The following is an 18,303-nucleotide window of genomic DNA, read 5'->3' as shown; positions in this document are numbered from 1 at the left end:
TTGTAGAGATGGGTTCTCCCTATGTTGCCCAGGATGTTCTCAAATTCCTGGGCTCAAGCGATCTTCCTACCTTGGCCTCCCAAAGTGCTGGAATTATAGGCGTGAGCCACCACGCCTGGCTGTCGGGTGCTTCTTTTCAGGAAACACTCTATGGAGGAGGTAGGATCTGAGATAACCTTGTACAGGCAGTGACAAAGGAGATGATGTTTCAAAACACTGAGGAAGTGTGAGCAGGAAAACGCAGGGCTAGCCTGGCTCAAACAGAATGGCCCACAGGAAGCCATATCTAGAAATTTCGGGAAGCCGGCTCTACCGTGAATGTCCTGCTCGTTCAGCTCTAAGGAATTAAATTTTACATGGCAGAGAAGAGGGAATATTTGAAAGTTCTGTGAGACTGAGTGTGGTACCCAAAGTGTGTGGTCAAGACTGGAGGGGACCCGAGGACCTTCAAGCAGAAAAAACAGGGGAAGGAGGCTGGTATAATCCGAGCACAGGATTCCACGGCTTTAAAATATGGTGGTGTCCTGGAAGCCAAAAGGTGAGAACAGACGAAGGAGAGTCTGAGGAAAGAAAAACTCAGATCGAATGCCTGGCTACCAGGGGCACCTGGCATGGAGGGTCCAGCAGGTGGTGTCACGGTGAGCAAGAGAAGAGGTAAATAACTGAAAGTGAAGGGAGGGAGTGCTGGATTTGGAGCAGAATGGCCACTTCAGGAGCAGGGGCTGAGCCTCCGAGACTCTGCCATTTCAGTTCCTAGCACACAGCAGCCGTCTAGTGAAAGTGCCTGCAAGACTCAAGCCTGAAACACTAAGAATCAAAGGGGCAGTGCAGGCCTCGCCTTCAAAGAGAGGCACAATGGGTAACATGTGGGGCATGAATGTCCCCAGTATGATGGTTTAAGCCCTGGGAATGGATGGAGGATGAGGGAAGAGGGATGCTGAGGAATGAACTTCCCATGGAAATCTTGGCTCTCTCCATCAGGATGCACCTTTCTGAGGGTAGATAACAGAAAGAGGGAGGCTGAGGCGGGAGGACTGCCTGAGACCAGGATCTCTACAATAATAATAATAATAATTAGATGGGTATGGTGGCATGTGCCTGTAGTCCCACCTACTCGGGAGTCTGAGGCAGGAGGACGACTTGAGCCCAGAAGTTCAAGGCTGCAGTGAGCTGTGATTGCACCCCTGCACTCCTACATGGGCCTCAGAGCAAGACCCTGTCTCTAAAAGTAAAATGAAATAAAAACAAAAAGAATCTTTGCCTTGTTGAAAAAGTCCCAGAGCCATCAAGAAGGTTCTGATGGCCCAAAGAGGGGTAGTGTCAGCCCCCTCCACTAGGCAGCGTGAGTAGGGGGCTGCCCGGCACAGGAAGGCAGAGCCCAATTCTGGGACAACCTGAGCATCAAAGTAAATGACTAATGAATCACAACTTATTGAATAAAACAGGAAACTATGAGTTCATACTGATAGCAATAAATGAATGAGTAAACTCAAAGTTTGATGGGGAATGAGATATTTACAAAGCTACAATGCACCTCCCCAGACAACACTTACTATAAAAGGAGCCACTTTGCAGTGGAGAAGCTGGCAGATACCAGCTTAATCAAGTGACCAAAGAACACCATTAGTAACAGATAAACTGACATCAAGCGCCATCTGCTAGGACACACGGAGAACCCAGCCTGGCCTCTGTGACATCCCTACCAGGCCTGGAATCTAACCATGAGAGAGCAGCAGACACATGCAAACTGAGAAGAGTCTACAAAACAGCTGGTTGTAATCTTCAAAAATGTTTGGTCAGAAAAGTTAAGGAGTGGCTTAGTTCTAGACTGAAGAAGATTAACAAACATGGCAACCAACTACAATGTGTGATCCTGAACTGCATCCTTTTTTGCTATAAAGGACATTATTGGTGCTAATGTAGCAATGTTGATATTCTAATCTTGACTGTGACACAGGAGGATGTCCTTGTTGGTAGGAAATATATACCATGATATTCAGGAGTGATGGGCCATCAGGTTGGCAACTTATCCTCGATGGCTCAGGGAAAAATGAGTTCTTTGTACTGTACTTGCAGTTTTTCTGCAAGTTTGAGATTGTTTCCATTATTTAAAAAAAACAAAACAAAACATAAATCTTACCCTTCACCTTCCAATTCTTCAGAGGCAATGGGAAGGACCTAAGACCAAAGGAATAGATTGCTTTTCAAATGTATGCTCAAAATGTTTGACCATAAATGAATTATTCCTAAAATGGAAATAATTTTGAATTTGACCAATCTAATACAAAATCCTTTAACCTTATTTTTCAATAACAGATTCTTACAGATGTCTTGAACTCCTCTAACTCAATGGTTGGGCCAAATCTGGTCTAAAGCTAGTTTATGTAAATAAAGTCTTTACTGAAACAAAGCCATGCTCATTCATTCACATGCTGCTTATGGCCATGTGTGCACTAGTGCGGCAGGGCTGAGCAGCACTGTGGAGACCATGGGGTCCCAAAAGCCGAAAACCTTTACTGCCTAGCCCTTCACAAAAACAGTGTGCTAACCCCTGCTCACCTCCAGCTTCCCATTAGAAACTAAACGTACTGGCCACGGCCCCAAGAACTCTGACAAATCTTTAGTCCTTATAAATCTGTCTACAAAGTGCATGAAAGACTGTCTTTTTGATATTTATTTGCACTCAGCATAAAACCATGCTTCATTCTACTGAAGTTCCTATCTCTTGTAAGCCTTTGCCACAAAACAGGCCATGGCTGTTTTTTAAAATTTAGCTTTAGTTGCTAAGACATGGCTATTGGTAACTACACGTGGCAAGGACGGCTCAGTAACTGCAACCGTGAGAAAAGCCTTCGGATGTTCTTATGTTATGAGAGCTGCTTAACCTAGGTATTCCCCCAAGTTAAATTTAAAAAGATCACAGGCTGAAACTCCAAATTATGCTACTATTCTAGAATCTTTTAAATGAGCTAGGATATGTAGGTATGAAGAATGAACGAATGAATGAATGAATGAATACAAACAGAATAAAGCTGACAGGCTGCACTGCACCTTCAAATCAACGATGCTTACCATTTTTATTGCACAGGCATCATGTCACCCCAGCAGAATATTCCAAAGAGCTGACTAACTGGTCAAACCTCATTCAATTTTGGCTTCCATTTCCCATGAATAATGCCAAAGAATTTCCTTTTGCCATGCCTTCCTTCCTGGTAACCTCCCCTGGGATCCTGGTTACCTACATGAGTGCCCCGCTGCAAGTTGGCAAAGTGCACGTCAGGAATGAAGAGGACAGGCTGAGTATCGAGATCAATGAAGGGTTTGAAAACAGTGATATCCATTCGCTTGTGAGAGGGAAGCAGTGGCACTTTAACATCAGAAACTGAAAAAAAAAAAAAATTAAAAAAGAGGAAGCCAAGGTCAAAGGATTACATACAGACTAGATGCAGGCCACAGAGCGCTCGCCTCTGCGTAAGACGCTCCAAGTGTAGCACTCTGTAAGATCCAACAGGGCACGCTGCCTGCCGAAGAATCCCAGTTTATGTAAAGGAATTTGTTGTGTGTATTTCCACTAAAATCAACTGAATGTCTTATCAAATCAAAAGGGAAAAGGTATCTTCAAACACACACAGACACATATCCACAGAAGATGTGTGACAGAGGCACAGCGTATTTAGTTTTCATTGGAAAGGCTACAATTTATAATTGTGTAGACATAATTTGGAAGAAATTTCATCTCAGCTGTCCTCATTAAATAATTTACATTCCAACACTCATGGACCCATTGACTTCAGAACATATCAAGAAACTTGACAATGAGGTGAAGTGTAAGCATGCCCATCCAATTTTAATTTAGTAAGTTAGAGACTCCATCTTCCCCAATGATCCGGCCCTGAAGTACTCAGTAATGAGGTCTCCTAGTTAGTCAGCTGCTCTCTGAAGTGTCACTGGACTGGGAGTTTGCACTTTGATACCAGTAGGAGAATCCTGACTAAGGTGTTGCAGGGCAAATGTCTGCTGCGCCAGACAGACCATTCGAAAGAGCATGCCAGAAGCCCAGGTACTAGAGATGGAACCCTACAGGCACGGAGCAGCACTTTCTTCATTTTAGATACAAGATTTTGTGAATATGAATACTGGTCACCGTTAAAAAAAAAAAAAGAAAACAAAGCTTTCCTGGTGAAATGTCCAAACAGAAGCCCTATAGATTCTGCAAATATTAAAATACTATACTTTAGATACAAAATATGATTCTACTTGGAGTTAAGACATCTTGAATTCTCAAGACCATTATTATTACTTTAAAAAATCCAGACAAGTCCCAATTCTAACAGTGATTCATGCAGAACGTGTTGTCATTTTTCAAGACTGGAAACAGGAGTCTGAACTAGAACTGAGAGCCAAAAACGCTGAGGTCGGGAAAACCCAGGGATCTATCCTGTAGTCCTCAGGAAAACCCCCCCGCTGAGCTGGCATCTGCTGCTGATCTGAGGAAGAGGCAGTGCCACACTGCAGAACAGGAAGAACACCCACTGTCTTCTGCGTGCAAACTCCAGCCACCATTCTCAATGGAAAAGGTCTGAAGCTTGCTGGGACCATTTCTACTTACAGGCATTCAACTGGGAGCTGGGGTCAGGACACTTGCCTTTTCTTTTGCTTTGCTTTCGTTCTTCATCCCTGATTTTCCGCTCAGCTCCCTGTAGGTTAAGAGAAGACAAGATATGATTCTGTTTTCTGATCTTCTTTAAAATATTTAACTCTTATCCTGACCAATGGAGGAAGAAGCCTTTCTCCCTTCTCTGGACAGGAACTCCATTATTTACTATATTCATGAGGCTTATCGTAGTAGTTTCTTCTAAAAAGATTAGTCTTAAAATTATTTTTAATTCTATGAAATCACAGGGAACAACATTTATTTGAAAAACAAATAAAGCAAAATTCCGGCCGGGAGCGGTAGCTCATGCCTGTAATCTCAGCACTTTGGGAGGCCGAGGTGGGTGGATCATTTGAGGTCAGGAGTTTGAGACCAGCCTGGCCAACATGGTGAAACCCCGCCTCTACTAAAAATACAAAAATTAGCCAGGCGTGGACTCGGGCGCCTGTAGTCCCAGCTACTTGGGTGGCTGAGGCAGGAGAATTGGTTGCACCCCTGAGAGGTGGAGGTTGCAGTGAGCTGAGATCACACCACTGCACTCCAGCCTGGGTGACAAAGCGAAACACTGTCTCAAAAAAAGCAAAATTTCTCCTTATAGTGGATGTGGTTGTGTTAAATGAAAGCTGAGAAAATCTGTGAGTATACCACATGCCTGCAAAGACACAAGGGTATTTTCCCTTTGTCCAGTAAGAAAAGGAAATGAAAGAAAAAACCCAAGTTGGCCCTACTCTTGAGTATACTCTCCTATATGGCCAAGGTTATCATGAAGGCTGTGATTCAGTCCAAGGGCCTGGCATCAACCATGTGGCAGATCTGACCAAGCAGAATTCACAAAGTGAAGATGGAACTAGAAATCTGCATCATTACTTAAAAGAGAAAAAGTGGGCTGGGCGGGATGGCTCACGCTTGTAATCTCAGCACTTTGGGAGGCCGAGGTGGGTGGATCACTTGAGGCCAGGAGTTCACGACCAGCCTGGCCAACATGGGAAACCCTGTCTCCACTAAAAATACAAAAAATTTAGCCAGGCGTGTTGATGCATGCCTGTAATCCCAGCTACTCGGGAGGCTGAGGCAGGAGAATCAGTTGAACCCGGGAGGCGGAGATTGCAGTGAGCCGGGATCGCACCACTGTACTCCAGTCTGGGTGACAGAGTGAGACTCCCTCAAAGAAAAAAGAGAAAAAGTATACTCAGAGTCCTAGAAAAAGACACTCATGTACTCTGTGTATCAACTGCGCAAAGACTGATAGTACCATGCAGCTGAACCCACAACAACAATGTTCAAAAGAACCACATTAGTAACAAACACAACCCAAAATCAGGCAATGAAGCATATTTAAAAACATTACATTTAATCATTTTGCTTGACTTACTGGAATTAATTTCTGGATGGTACAGATTTCTTTACATAGTGCTCCAGTTAAGGATGAACTGGTAGCTTATTTTTCTGTTAAATCAATTTGCTGATAGCAAAAAGAGGCAATAAAAATCCCACTGATCTTAGCATTATTATATAATAAGGACCACATTTTAAAAACAGAATACAAAACCACCTTCTGCCTTTTCTAGAAGGTGGTAGCATACCAACATAGTAAATATACAACCTGCTTATAAAAATTGCTATGTCACATTGACACAACAGTCCCTCCTTGACACAGAAAAACAGGTAAACATCCCCAATCTCCTAGCCATTATTGTATGAAGTTGGTCTGGGTGTCTCTGTCCCTTCTAACAAGTCTAACCATAACTTCATTCTGATGATAAACACCACCCTCCTTCAAAAGATGGAGGGTGCAGTCCTGTTATAAAATAGGACTGTCGCTCCTTATTTATCTGTGTATCTATGAAGAATAAGGCATTTCTGCTTCTACATAACATGGAGTAACACAGATCAGATTTACCCTCCACCCTGAAACAACAACAAAAACCAGATGAAATGCATGAAACAAGAATGAGAAGGCCCTGACCAGCAGGCAACTAAAGGACAGTGATCCCTGGGAGACAGGAACCCGTGGCAAGTCCTAAAACCATGCTGGCTGCTGCCTTCAGAGTTCCCAGGCCATGGCATGGGAATTCTCGTGTATTCTCAATCCAGGTGCCCAGGGTTGAGCAGAGCTGAAAGTCCACAGAGACCAAGGCAGCAGGACAAAGTACCAAAGAGGAAAGAGCTCCGAGATCTTCAGTGAGCCCCACTGCAGTACGTGGCCGGGTACCAACAGGTACACAGGTACCAGGAAGCTGCCCAAGCCTGGGGGTCAGGGTTGGGAACTGACATCCGAAAAGATCAGAGAAACAGTGCCTGAAACTCACATAGAGCCAGGAACAGTACCTGTTCCCACCATATGGGGTGGACTGGAAATCCCTGTCATGAGGATTATTACAAGGAAATAATATGACTGGAAAAACTTGTAATGAGCAGGGCACTTGGTAGAATATTCCGAAAAATCCTGCCCAGGAGCACAGAATGATTAGCCCGACATTGAGCACAGCTCCAGACCCGCCTATCAAATCACAGACATAAGATCTTAACGAGCAAATGGTTTCCAAGCAACTTAACCAGATTTCAGGACAAAATCCAAGGAGATTCACAATAATACAAAAATGTCGAGCACCCAGGAAGGTGAAAATCACCAAAATGCCACACAAAGAGTAAACACCATCCAAAAAATCCGAAAAAGGCCTCAGGCTTATTCACTGTGCTCAGCCACTGCGCTTTGTGTACCTGATGCAAAAGCCAGGGTGACAGACCAGGCCTCTGACAGCAAAGCCCCTTCTAAAAATCTCAATAAAAGACAAGCTCCCCTAACAGGATGAAAAGAACTGCCCCCGTTCCCTGCCAAAAATAGGTCCAATATTTTTGAGAAGGAAAAACTCAAGATCTTGCTGCCTTAGTTCAATGGACCATCCACTCATCCACGGTTGCTCCCCAGTTCCGAGCCAGCACAAACCTTCCCCTCAAGACTCGACGCACCTTCCAGACTCTCCCTGCATCGAATCCAGCTCAGCCCCTGGCTCTGCACTGGGCAAAAGTAAGCCTCTCTTCTCCAGATAAAAAAGAGCCACACCAGGGAAAACAGGTCATGCAGAGATCCCTCTGGGCCCTGCACTTTCTCTTCTTGCCTCCCTGTGGCTGTAGAGAAGAATCTGCACTTCTCCTTCCCCATGCTTACTGAAGGGCCTTTGGGGAAGAGGGCTGTGAAGGCACAGCCCTTTGTGATTCAGCTACACGGACAGAGACAGCTAAAGAAGAGCCCCGGTGCAGGGGTGACTGCCTACACTTCCAGCAGCTGGGCTCAGAGGGTCCTGTGTGCACCTCCTTTACTTACCAGACATGCCCAACAAAACGTACTTATCAACCCTTCTAATCTTTCAGTTAAAACGTAATTTTAAAAATCTCTATATAATGTGTCTTTGCAAGACCAAAACAATACTTAAAAGCTATTTTAGGCCAGGCATGGTGGCTCACACCTGTAATCCCAGCACTTTGAGAAGCCAAGGTGGGCGGATCACATGAGGCCAGCAATTCAAGACCAGCCTGACCAACCTGGCGAAACCCTGTCTCTATATAAAAATTAGCCAGGCATGGTGGGTGTGCATCTGTAATCCCAGCTACTGGAGAGGCTGAGGCACAAGAATCGTTTGAACCCGGGAGGCAGAGGCTGCAGTGAGCGGAGACTGCGCCACTGCACTCCAGCATGGGTGACAGCGCCAGACTCTGTCTCAAAAAAAAAAAAAAAAGCTGTTTTACATTTTGGGAAGCCAGGAAGGGAGGATCACTTGAGGCCAGGAGTTCAAGACCAGCCTGGGCAACATGGCAGGACCCCATCTCCACAAAAAAATTAAAAAATTAGCTAGGTGTGATGGGATGTGCCTGTAGTCCCAGCTACTCAGGAGACTGAGTTCGGGGGATCGCTTGAGCCCAGGAGGTTGAGGCTACAGTGAGCAGTGATTGCACCACTCAATTCCAGCCTGGATGACAGAGTGAGACCTCATCTCTGATAAAGGCTGGGCGCGGTGGCTCACACCTGTAATCCTAGCACTCTGGGAGGCCAAGGTGGGCAGATTACCTGAGCTCAGGAGTTGGAGACCAGCCTGGGCAACATGGCGAAACCCCGTCTCTACTAAAAATACAAAAAACTAGCCGGGTATGGTGGTGAGCACCCGTAATCCCAACTACTGGGGAGGCTGAGGCACGAGAATTGCTTGAACCCAGGAGGCAGAGGTTGCAGTGAGCCGAGATTGCACCACTTCACTCCAGTCTGGGCGACAGAGCGAGACTCTGTCTCAAAAATAAATATATAAATAAATAAAAATAATTTTAAAAGTTATTCTATATTAACAGCTATATTCTCATTTTGACATTAAATATTAAAGAGCCCCTGGTTTTCTTCCATGAGTATGTCTCAAACACTTGTTCCAAGCATCCCTGACGACCTTACCTTGTCACAGAAGACCTTGATCTGGCAGTAGGCCCGGTGCACAGGCTTGTTGCTGCGGTTGTTGTAACTATAGGTATCAATTTGAATGTTAAGAGGCAACCCCTTCACTCCCTTCTGGGAAGAGAAATCTGTGCTTAAGCAATTCACAGAGATGAAAACCTGCAAAGGGAAGAGAAGGTTCCATAAGCAACAGGCACCAAGTCAAACCTAGCACAGCTCATGAAAATACTAACATCACTGAAATTACTCAAGTCTATTTTAAACGAGAAGCTCAGCTTCTCATTTTTTAAAAAAGGGTTTTTAGAAAGAGGTAATCAGGGGTTTATTTTAAAACTGCTTTTGGTCATAGAAATAGCAGACCTTAATGAGGAGGAAGAGTCGGCAGCTCTGAACCTCTGCTCATGTTCCCTTCCAGAATCCCTATTTAATATCAGCTAGGACAGGGGAAGAGGCTGGTTAGCTTTCCTGATGTCATTTTCCAAATTACCAATAGCATAGTTCCCTCTGCAGCTGTCCTGTAACTTAGTAAAAACTTCCTGGGAATCCATCTATATTTGCGTTGACACCACCTCTTAGGATAACCTGTAGTACTCTGTGTCCTCATATTCTAGAACTTATGACATCAGTGTTCCTCTAATCCACAATTTTTATAAGATTCCAATAAAGTTCTCTCTCAATCTTTGCCCATCCAGACTAAACAGTCCTCATTTCTTTCCAGTTTGTTCTTATTAATCTTTTGGTTATCAAATCACATTGGGCCCAGTCTTCAAGGAATGATTTGTAATTTACAATTATTTCCATACTCCTTTCTAGGTATGGAAATATCAGTGCAAGGGTCTTTTATTTAAACATAACTGGATTCTTTACATGCCCAGATTAAACCTAAGACAAAAGTGGTAAAGTCTGTTAATAGGCTGAGAACTTAACGATCACTAAACACTCAGGAATGTGTTCCTCATTCAAGAAGTTCCACACAGATGTGGTCAAAACTCCCTAGAATAACCCGGGAAGCTGTTATGCTGGTGGCTCTATTTCCATGAGAGAAAAGAAGAATCCAATTCCTTAAGCAACAGTTCTACCATTCAATCATGAAATTACTTCAGAGAAACTGTCTAAACCAGACTTTGAGCTTCTCAACCCACAGTTTCAAAAGTCTGCTTTCCTATCAGTGCCCAAGCCACCACTTCCCACAGGAGCAATTTTTTTTTTTTTTTTTTTTTGAGACAGTCTGGCTCTGTCGCCCAGGCTGGAGTGTGGTGGTGTGATCTCAGCTCACTGCAACCTCTGCCTTCTGGGCTCAAGCCATGCTCCCACCTCAGCCTCCCAACTAGCTGGGATCACAGGTGTGTACCACCATGCCCAGGTAAGTTTTGTATTTTTTTTTTTTTTAGAGACAGAGTCCCACTATGTTGCCCAGGCTGGTCTCGAACTCCTGAGCTCAAGCGATCCTACCATCTTGGCCTCCCAAAGTGCTGGGATTACAGGCAGGAGCTACCACACCCAGCCCACAAGAACAATATTTAAAGATGACTTCCAAGTGCAGTAGGTTAGCACCGGCTACACTCACTCCAGCCGCTAGCATGTACCTGAGCGATGCACTAAGCCAGCGAGAACCCATCCAGGGGGATCCCCCACCTTCGAAATGGAAGGCAGAAGATGTCACACCCTTCTCTCCTCTCCTGGGCTCCAAATCAGTTATCTCCCAGTACATTTTCTCAAAAGTTAAAATAAGCTGGGTCACATTATGAATATGACACTGGAAGCTGTACTTAAGAGGAACCTAGTGTACAGCAAATAAACATGTGCCATTTCCCCACTATTTTTTATCATTGTGGATTTTTAAAATGTTTTTGAGCTCCCTTTCAACTAGTTTTAGAATTTATTTCGGATGCATGTGCACCACATAGTGGACATTATTGGAATTACAGTTTTTAAAACTAAGACTGGCCCATTTCAGACCCAACCCAGTGAGCTGACAGGGGAAGATTCCTTCTAGCCCCTGGGTCAACGACCAAGAATGGGTCCACCACGAGCAGCACTGGGTGTCACTGGCTGAACTAGGGCAGATGGGGAGAAATTTAAGTTATAATGGGGCTGGGGGGCAGCTATAATAACTTTTTTTTTGAGATGGAATTCTGCTCTTGTTGCCCAGGCTGGAGTGCAATGGTGCAATCTCGGCTCACTGCAACCCTGCAACCTCCGCCTCCAGGGTTCAAGAGATTCTTCTGCCTCAGCCTCCCAAGTAGCTGGGATTACAGGCACCCACCACTATGCCCGACTAATTTTTGTATTTTTGGTAGAGAAGGGGGTTTCACCATTTTGGTCAGGCTGGTCTCGAACTCCTGACCTCAAGTGATCGGCCCGCCTTGGCTTCCCAAAGTGCTGGGATTACAGGAGTGAGTCACCGTGCCTGGCCCAGCTATAAGAACTTTAAGATGAAAGAGAAGGAAGGGAGGCCAGGCGCGGTGGCTCACGCCTGTAATCCCAGCACTTTGGGAGGCCGAGGCGGGCAGATCACGAGGTAAGGAGATCGAGACCATCCTGACTAACACAGTGAAACCCTGTCTCTACTAAAAATACAAAAAATTAGCCGGGCGTGGTGGCGGGCGCCTGTAGTCCCAGCTACTCAGGAGGCTGAGGCAGGAGAATGGTGTGAACCTGGGAGGCGGAGCTTGCAGCGAGCCGAAATCGTGCCATTGCACTCCAGCCTGGGCAACAGAGCAAGACTCTGTCTCAAAAAAAAAAAAAAAAAAAAAAAAAAAGAAGTAAAAAAAGAAAGAGAAGGAAGGGAGGGAGAAGAGGAAAGTCAGGATCATGGTGACAAAGATGGCTCTCTAGAAGGCATGCTGAGATCGGGGTTTTACCCTCACTCTAGGCTACACACTGTTTCTCAGCAGGAAAAGACCAACACATCCTAAAAAGATGAAGGACTTGTCCAAGTTAACAGATTTAAAAGTCATCTCTGATCTTGTCCCTTCACAAACCCTCCACCCACGCTAGTCTCCTCGCCATCCCTGAACACAATCTGCACATCCATTCCCACCTCACCTCAGTCCGCTTCCTGCTCATGGCTTCCCAGGCAGACCTGCCTCCACAGCTCCCCATCTGTCTCCATCTGTAAGGCCGGCCCAAGTCCCACCCCACACATGGTCACAAGCACACAGATGGCAGCACGGGGCTGGCCACACAGCAGAGGAACCACACACCGTGCGCCTGGCATCAGGACCTGTGCTGGGCATGTCAGGCACTGTCTCACCAAATCACCACACAGGGAAAGGGACCATGGTCCTTCTTGCACAGATGCAGCCCACGATGGTGTTTAAAGTTGTCCCAAGGTAGAAAGCGATGCATTGGAGTTCATCGGAGGGCTTTCCCTTCACACCCCAATACATCTCCCAAACCAACATCTTCCCCGATTAGCTGGCTTTGATCTCCTACCTGGGATGGTTTGCCTTTTGATATGTGCATTGTTTATCTCCCTGACTAGACTGTAAATATTTAGCAGGCCGGGTCCATAATTCTACACTGTGTCCCTTCTAACACCAAGCACAGTACCTTATCCTGCCTGTTATGATTTTTCTTTCCACTTAAACTTATTTCCAGTAAATAAGCAAATAGCTTTAATTTAAAGAATACCTAGATCTAGATATATAAAAGTGGCACATATAAATTTCAACAGCATTACAGAAAATATGTGCTTTGACTTTACATTTTTTCTTTCTTTCTTTTTTTTTTTTTTTTTTTTGAGATGGAGTTTCGCTCGTTTCCCAGGCTGGAGTGCAATGGAGCTATCTTGGCTCACTGCAACCTCCGCCTCCTGGGTTCAAGCGATTCTCCTGCCCCAGCCTCCTGAGTAGGCGGGATTATAGGCTTGCACCACCACACCTGGCTAATTTTGTATTTTTAATAGAGACAGGGTTTCACTATATTGGCCAGGCTGGTCTCGAACTCCTGACCTCATGATCCGCCCGCCTCGGCCTCCCAAAGTGCTCAGATTACAAGTGTGAGTCACCGCTCCCCGCCACATTTTTTTTTTTTTAAACACTTCAAGTACAATCCCTAAACCCACAAATCAGAGGTAAGGAGAGTCTGTGGAATGCATTCAGGTTTAAAAAAAAAAGTCCATGCAAACAACTAAGCAAAGTAACCAAACCACCATATATTTTTCAATTTATAACCAAATGGAAAATCTGATTTTTTTCTGTCATTCTAGGCCACGTGGCTCAATTCCTAGTTCGAAAACAGCTGCCTGGGAAAGTTCGACTTTACCCTCACGATTCCAGGAAGTGATATTCCCTTTATAAGAAGATTTCACAGTAATCCAACCCAAAACCTAACCTCCCCTGGCTTCCCAGTTTCAAGTTTCTATTCAAAAAAGAAATGAGCAGGGGCCAAATCCCAGGATCGGGGCAAACACGGAGCTTCGGCACAGCTTTGCCCATGCTGCTGTGCATTCATGATGGTTTGTGGTCTCCTACTGATATACATTTCTCTCTTATTTTAAAAAATCAATTCTTTCCAAACTTGGCAGTTTTCTAAATGTATTAAGGAAAGTTTACAATGGTCCTAATTCAGCATTAAAAAAAAAATGCTACCTTGCCTAGATAAATACACAAACATCCCAGGAGAAAGTGACAAAGCTGTGAAATGTAAGCACTGCAGGTCAGGAACATAAGAGACGCAGCAGTGGGCCAAAGATGCCGAAGAGAAGATGGGGCCGGTGCTCACGATGCCCCTGCTCTTAGGAAAGGATCCAAGGTAAGAACACAGACGATCAAGGGGACATGCTGGCATAGAGGGGACATGCGTGCTGGGTTTAACCCTCAACCAAAGTCTACAAGGGGAGCCACGTGCCCAACAGAAGCAGCTTAGGTCTGAACATCAAAGCATCTGAGCTGGCCCCTAACTAGCGCTGCCACCCAGTGCAAGGGTCCTTGCCTGTGAAAGGGTAGGGTGAGTTCGTGGATCTCTAGGTGACCACCTCTGGACTTCTGTGATTATATACTTATATTGACAAAGGATGAATCCTATATCCATACTGTTTTTACTGGTGAGAATAATTTTGTGTAACACATTTACCTATCAACTTTTTATAAGTCGTATTGGTTTAAAAATACCATGTAAGTTGCCAGTTAAAGTCATCACAATAACTACTTATGTAAAACTTAAGAATCTCATACGGCAATGGCTCTCAAAGTGTGATGCCAGGAGCATCAGCATGAGGGAACTTGTTGGAAATGAAGATCCTGGTGCCCACCCCAGACTCACCGAATCCAAAAACTCAGGGAGAGTGGAGGGGGAGGTTAACAAGCTCTCCAGCTAATTCTATGCACACTAAAGTTTCAGAATCCTGTCTGTACAACAGTGCCTCACAACTCTGACTGAATTAGAATCGCCTGGCAGGACTTTAAAACATACGGATGTCGGATATCCTGGCCACACCCCAGAGATTCTGATTTCATGGTCCTGGAGTGGGTTCTAGATGCTGGGACTGTTTTTTTGGTGCTCCCTACCATATTCGAGTAATTCGAGTGATCGGCCAAGATAGAAACCACTGCGGTAATGTGATTAGTCTTCTAGCTGCTTATACACTGTGATCCACAAAAGGTCTACCTTGGCTCCAAAACTCTGAGATTATTAAAACAAGTTCCAGCACATGGTTTCCTTTCCTTAAAGAGTTAAGATATTTTTATATGTATTTATATGTATGCCAGCAGGTTTTTAACATTAAACAAAATTTTTACAGAGGCACAGCCCTATCAAATAAGAATATTCATGTAATCAACAGAAAGATCTAGATTAAAGCCATTTTGTTCAACCCTACTATTCAATAAGGTCATGCAAATCCTCAAATACTCAAGAATTCTGAAGATATTAACCAGAAAAAAACAATTACACACGCATTAAACTCTCCTGCTTATTTTTATTACTCATGTTATGTTTGATTTCATAGGGATTTGCATTTGTGGATGAACTTGTGTGTTCAGCTGAAGGCTAAAGTTGTAACTCTGAACCACAGGACAAAGCATGATGTGATGTCTTCCTCACTAAATGGCAACCTCCTTGAGATGACCCTGTCTTAATCATCTCTATGTCTCACGTCTGGCTCATAACATATGCTTAACACATGCTTTTAATAAAAGGAGGAAAATGCATACTGGGTAGTAAATAAGTATAGCTAAGAATAAGTACAATGTAGATATATAAAATATCTTTTCATACCCTTATCTAAATCAGAAGCGACTTTTTCTGTAAAGGGCCCGACATTATTTTCACATTCGTAGGTCATATGAAACTACTCAACTCTGCAATAATAGTGTAAAAGCAGCCACGGATATGCGTGTGGTGGTGTTTCGATAAAACTTGATTTATATAAGCAGGCAGCTAGCTGGCCCGCACCTCAGAGCTGTCATCTGCTGACCACTGATCTAAACCATCCTCTAAGTTGCTTGGACATTAGTTTATCCTTACATCATCACGATGGAGTAAATACGGAGGAGGTGTATTTCCCTGTTTGTAATTGAGTATTTCCACTTTCTGCATAAGCGACTTCCTGGCAAGACATCCAGTGTGTGCTGTGCCCATGCGTCACTCGCCTGTGGAAACACACTGTCCCCATCAGCGCAGCGCACACTCATGAAGGGGACCAGGTAAGTTCTGAGGGAGAAGTGCAGCTTCCGGGGAGCTTTATGGTCAGGAGGGCAGCCTTCTTTAGTCTACAACTAAACAGTTTTGTTTAATGTTAAAAACCTGCTGGCATACACATATGGCGAGTGTAGAAACACAAGCCAGAGCTCTCCCTTGGGTCCACTGGGAGCAACAAGATGGGCACACTTTGTTCCTCAGTTTTAACACTTCGCATGGATTCTACCTAACGGGCAGCCCTGAGTGAGCAAGACCACAGGGCTATTCACCCAAATCCAGGTAAAACCAGGCTCGGACCATTCTTATCCTGCAGACAAATCATCAGTGTGATTACAGAAAGCACTCCACTATCTTTACAGAGGATGGGAAAGAGGTAAAAAGTAAGATGAATGAGGACACATCCAACTCCTCCTCTATAAAACATACGGGAGTGCACGCACGCTTAAAAAGCCCCATTTCAGAATCGGAGTAGGCTGAATGATTTACAATCTTCCTTCTCTAGAAAGATGTGAAGATCTCTGACATAAAACTTTAAGAACTCAAAAGATGATCTTTTCTGTTTTCATACTTCCTTCCCACTTATTTTGAGAGAAAACATTTGTATTCAGATAATTAGAACATTAATCTCAAAAGACGAGCAACTAATATTCCCACCCAAATTATCGGAAGAGAAAAAAACTAACCACAAACATAAAAACCGCTGAACAGGCCAAGGTGCTCTACAAGATTCCTTTTTAAATGTCTAGCCCATTTTTCTAAGGACAGTTCCTCATTCCTGACCAAGAATTTATGCCCTTAGAATGTTTCAAAATATTTAATTTTTTTTTTTTGGTTTTCAAACCTCAGTTTGAAAATGAGAGGAAAACAAAATAAAATTATTTACATGATCAAAGGATTAACTGATACAGACTTTTATTCTAAATGCTCACAAGCACAGAAACCAACAAGAAATCAGATCTTGAACGAATTTATAATGATTCTTCCAGGAAGCACTGCGGCAGCCACATAAACACTGTTCACACTTGGTTGCTTCTGCCAAATTAGTCCTCAAAGAGAAAACAAGGAGGAAAAAGACAAAAAAAAAAAAAAAAAAAAAAAAAACAACCCAGTGTGCTCAAACAGAGATCACCATCAGAGGTTCATTTCACAGCAGGTATAGGGAAAGTAACTGAGAATCAATTCCATAAAACCCCCAACTCACCCACTCCTTTCGAGCTTTTATCGACACCACAAACCAAGACACAATTCCAGTAAAGCTTGCTAACTGTCTAGTCTAACGAGAGTAGTCAGGAACGTGAACTTTTAACAAGTGAATTTAATTTGTGGAGAGAAATTATAGAAATATTTTTAAATCTCCTAATTCACAGAAAAGAATGCATGAACAAAGCACTTGGAGTTCATCAGTTAAAAGTTAAAAAACATTAAGTGGTGAAGTTAGGAGCTAAGAGATGAAAATGTTTAATACATATCAGGCTATTTTTCATGAACTAGCAAAAAGGCTGTTACTCTTTAAAAATTACCACAATGACAGTAATACTCATTCTGTATTATCATTCACTACAAGAAAATAATCCAACATCCAAATATTAATCTAAATTTTTTTTCCACTGAGAAATTTAGGTAGAATTTTACATGGTTTTGTAGCATTGCTGCTATAATGCTGAAAATAATTTCCATAAGACTTTCATAATATAGTTTGCTCAAATGAATAGAATAAAACAATTTCAAAATTTGAGCACTGGCCAGGCAGTGGCTCACGCCTGTAGGTGGGAGGATTGCTTGAGTCCAGGAGTTTGAGACCACCCTGGGCAACATAGCGAGACCCTGTCTCTAAAAAATAAAATAAATTAGCTGGGCGTGGTAGTGTGCATCTGTAGTCCCAGCTACTTGGGAGGCTGAGGCGGGAGTATGGCTTGAGTCTAGGAGGTAGAGGCTGCAGTGAGCTGTGTCATGCCTTTGCACTCCAGCCTGGGTAAGAGTGAGACCCTGTCTTTAGAGTTAAAAAAAAAAATATATGAAGCAACTTTATGACAGTTTGGATAAGGTTTTTTTTTTTTTGAGAGAGAGAGTCTCGCCCAGGCTGGAATGCAGTGGCGCGATCTCAGCTCACTGCAACCTCCACTTCCCGGGTTCAAGCGATTCTCGTGCCTCAGCCTCCCAAGTAGCTAGGATTACAGGCGTGCACCACTGCCTAATTTTTGAATTTTTTTTTTGAGAGGGAGTTTCCCACTTGTTGCCTAGGCTGGAGTGCAATGGCGCAATCTCAGCTCACTGCAACCTCCGCCTCCCAGGTTGAAGTGACTCTCCTGCCTCAGCCTCCCATGTAGCTGGGATTACAGGTGCCTGTCACCATACCTGGCTAATCTTTGTATTTTTAGTAGAGATGGGGCTTCACCATGTTGGCCAGGCTGGTCTCAAACTCCTGACCTCAGGTGATCCACCTGCCTCAGCCTCCCAAAGTGCTGGGATTACAGGCATGAGCCACCATGCCTGGCTGGTTTCCTTTTTAAAGACCTGATTTTCAAACTAAAATAGAGTAAGTTCATAAGGCCAAGTGAAATGTCAC

The 18,303-nt window shown here is 43.9% G+C and overlaps 1 protein-coding gene across 2 annotated transcripts in view; it reads right to left on the bottom strand.

Moving 5' to 3' along the window:
• GRHL1 (grainyhead like transcription factor 1) overlaps window positions 1–18,303 on the bottom strand; it is a 51,610-nt gene that overhangs the window by 6,662 nt on the left and 26,645 nt on the right. For both annotated transcript variants that reach the window (XM_012497517.1, XM_003272722.3), the window contains exons 9-12: window positions 9,093–9,251; window positions 4,646–4,697; window positions 3,243–3,382; window positions 2,141–2,178 (exon numbers count right to left, since the gene is read on the bottom strand). In XM_012497517.1, the coding sequence (XP_012352971.1) occupies window positions 2,141–2,178; window positions 3,243–3,382; window positions 4,646–4,697; window positions 9,093–9,251 (389 nt within the window). The remainder of the gene's footprint in view (window positions 1–2,140; window positions 2,179–3,242; window positions 3,383–4,645; window positions 4,698–9,092; window positions 9,252–18,303) is intronic.

This window comes from Nomascus leucogenys, chromosome 19 (genome assembly GCF_006542625.1).
Source record: "Nomascus leucogenys isolate Asia chromosome 19, Asia_NLE_v1, whole genome shotgun sequence".
Taxonomy (NCBI): Eukaryota; Metazoa; Chordata; class Mammalia; order Primates; family Hylobatidae; genus Nomascus; species Nomascus leucogenys.
Note: the sequence above shows the minus strand (reverse complement) of the source record. Positions and strands in the feature narration are given on the sequence as shown.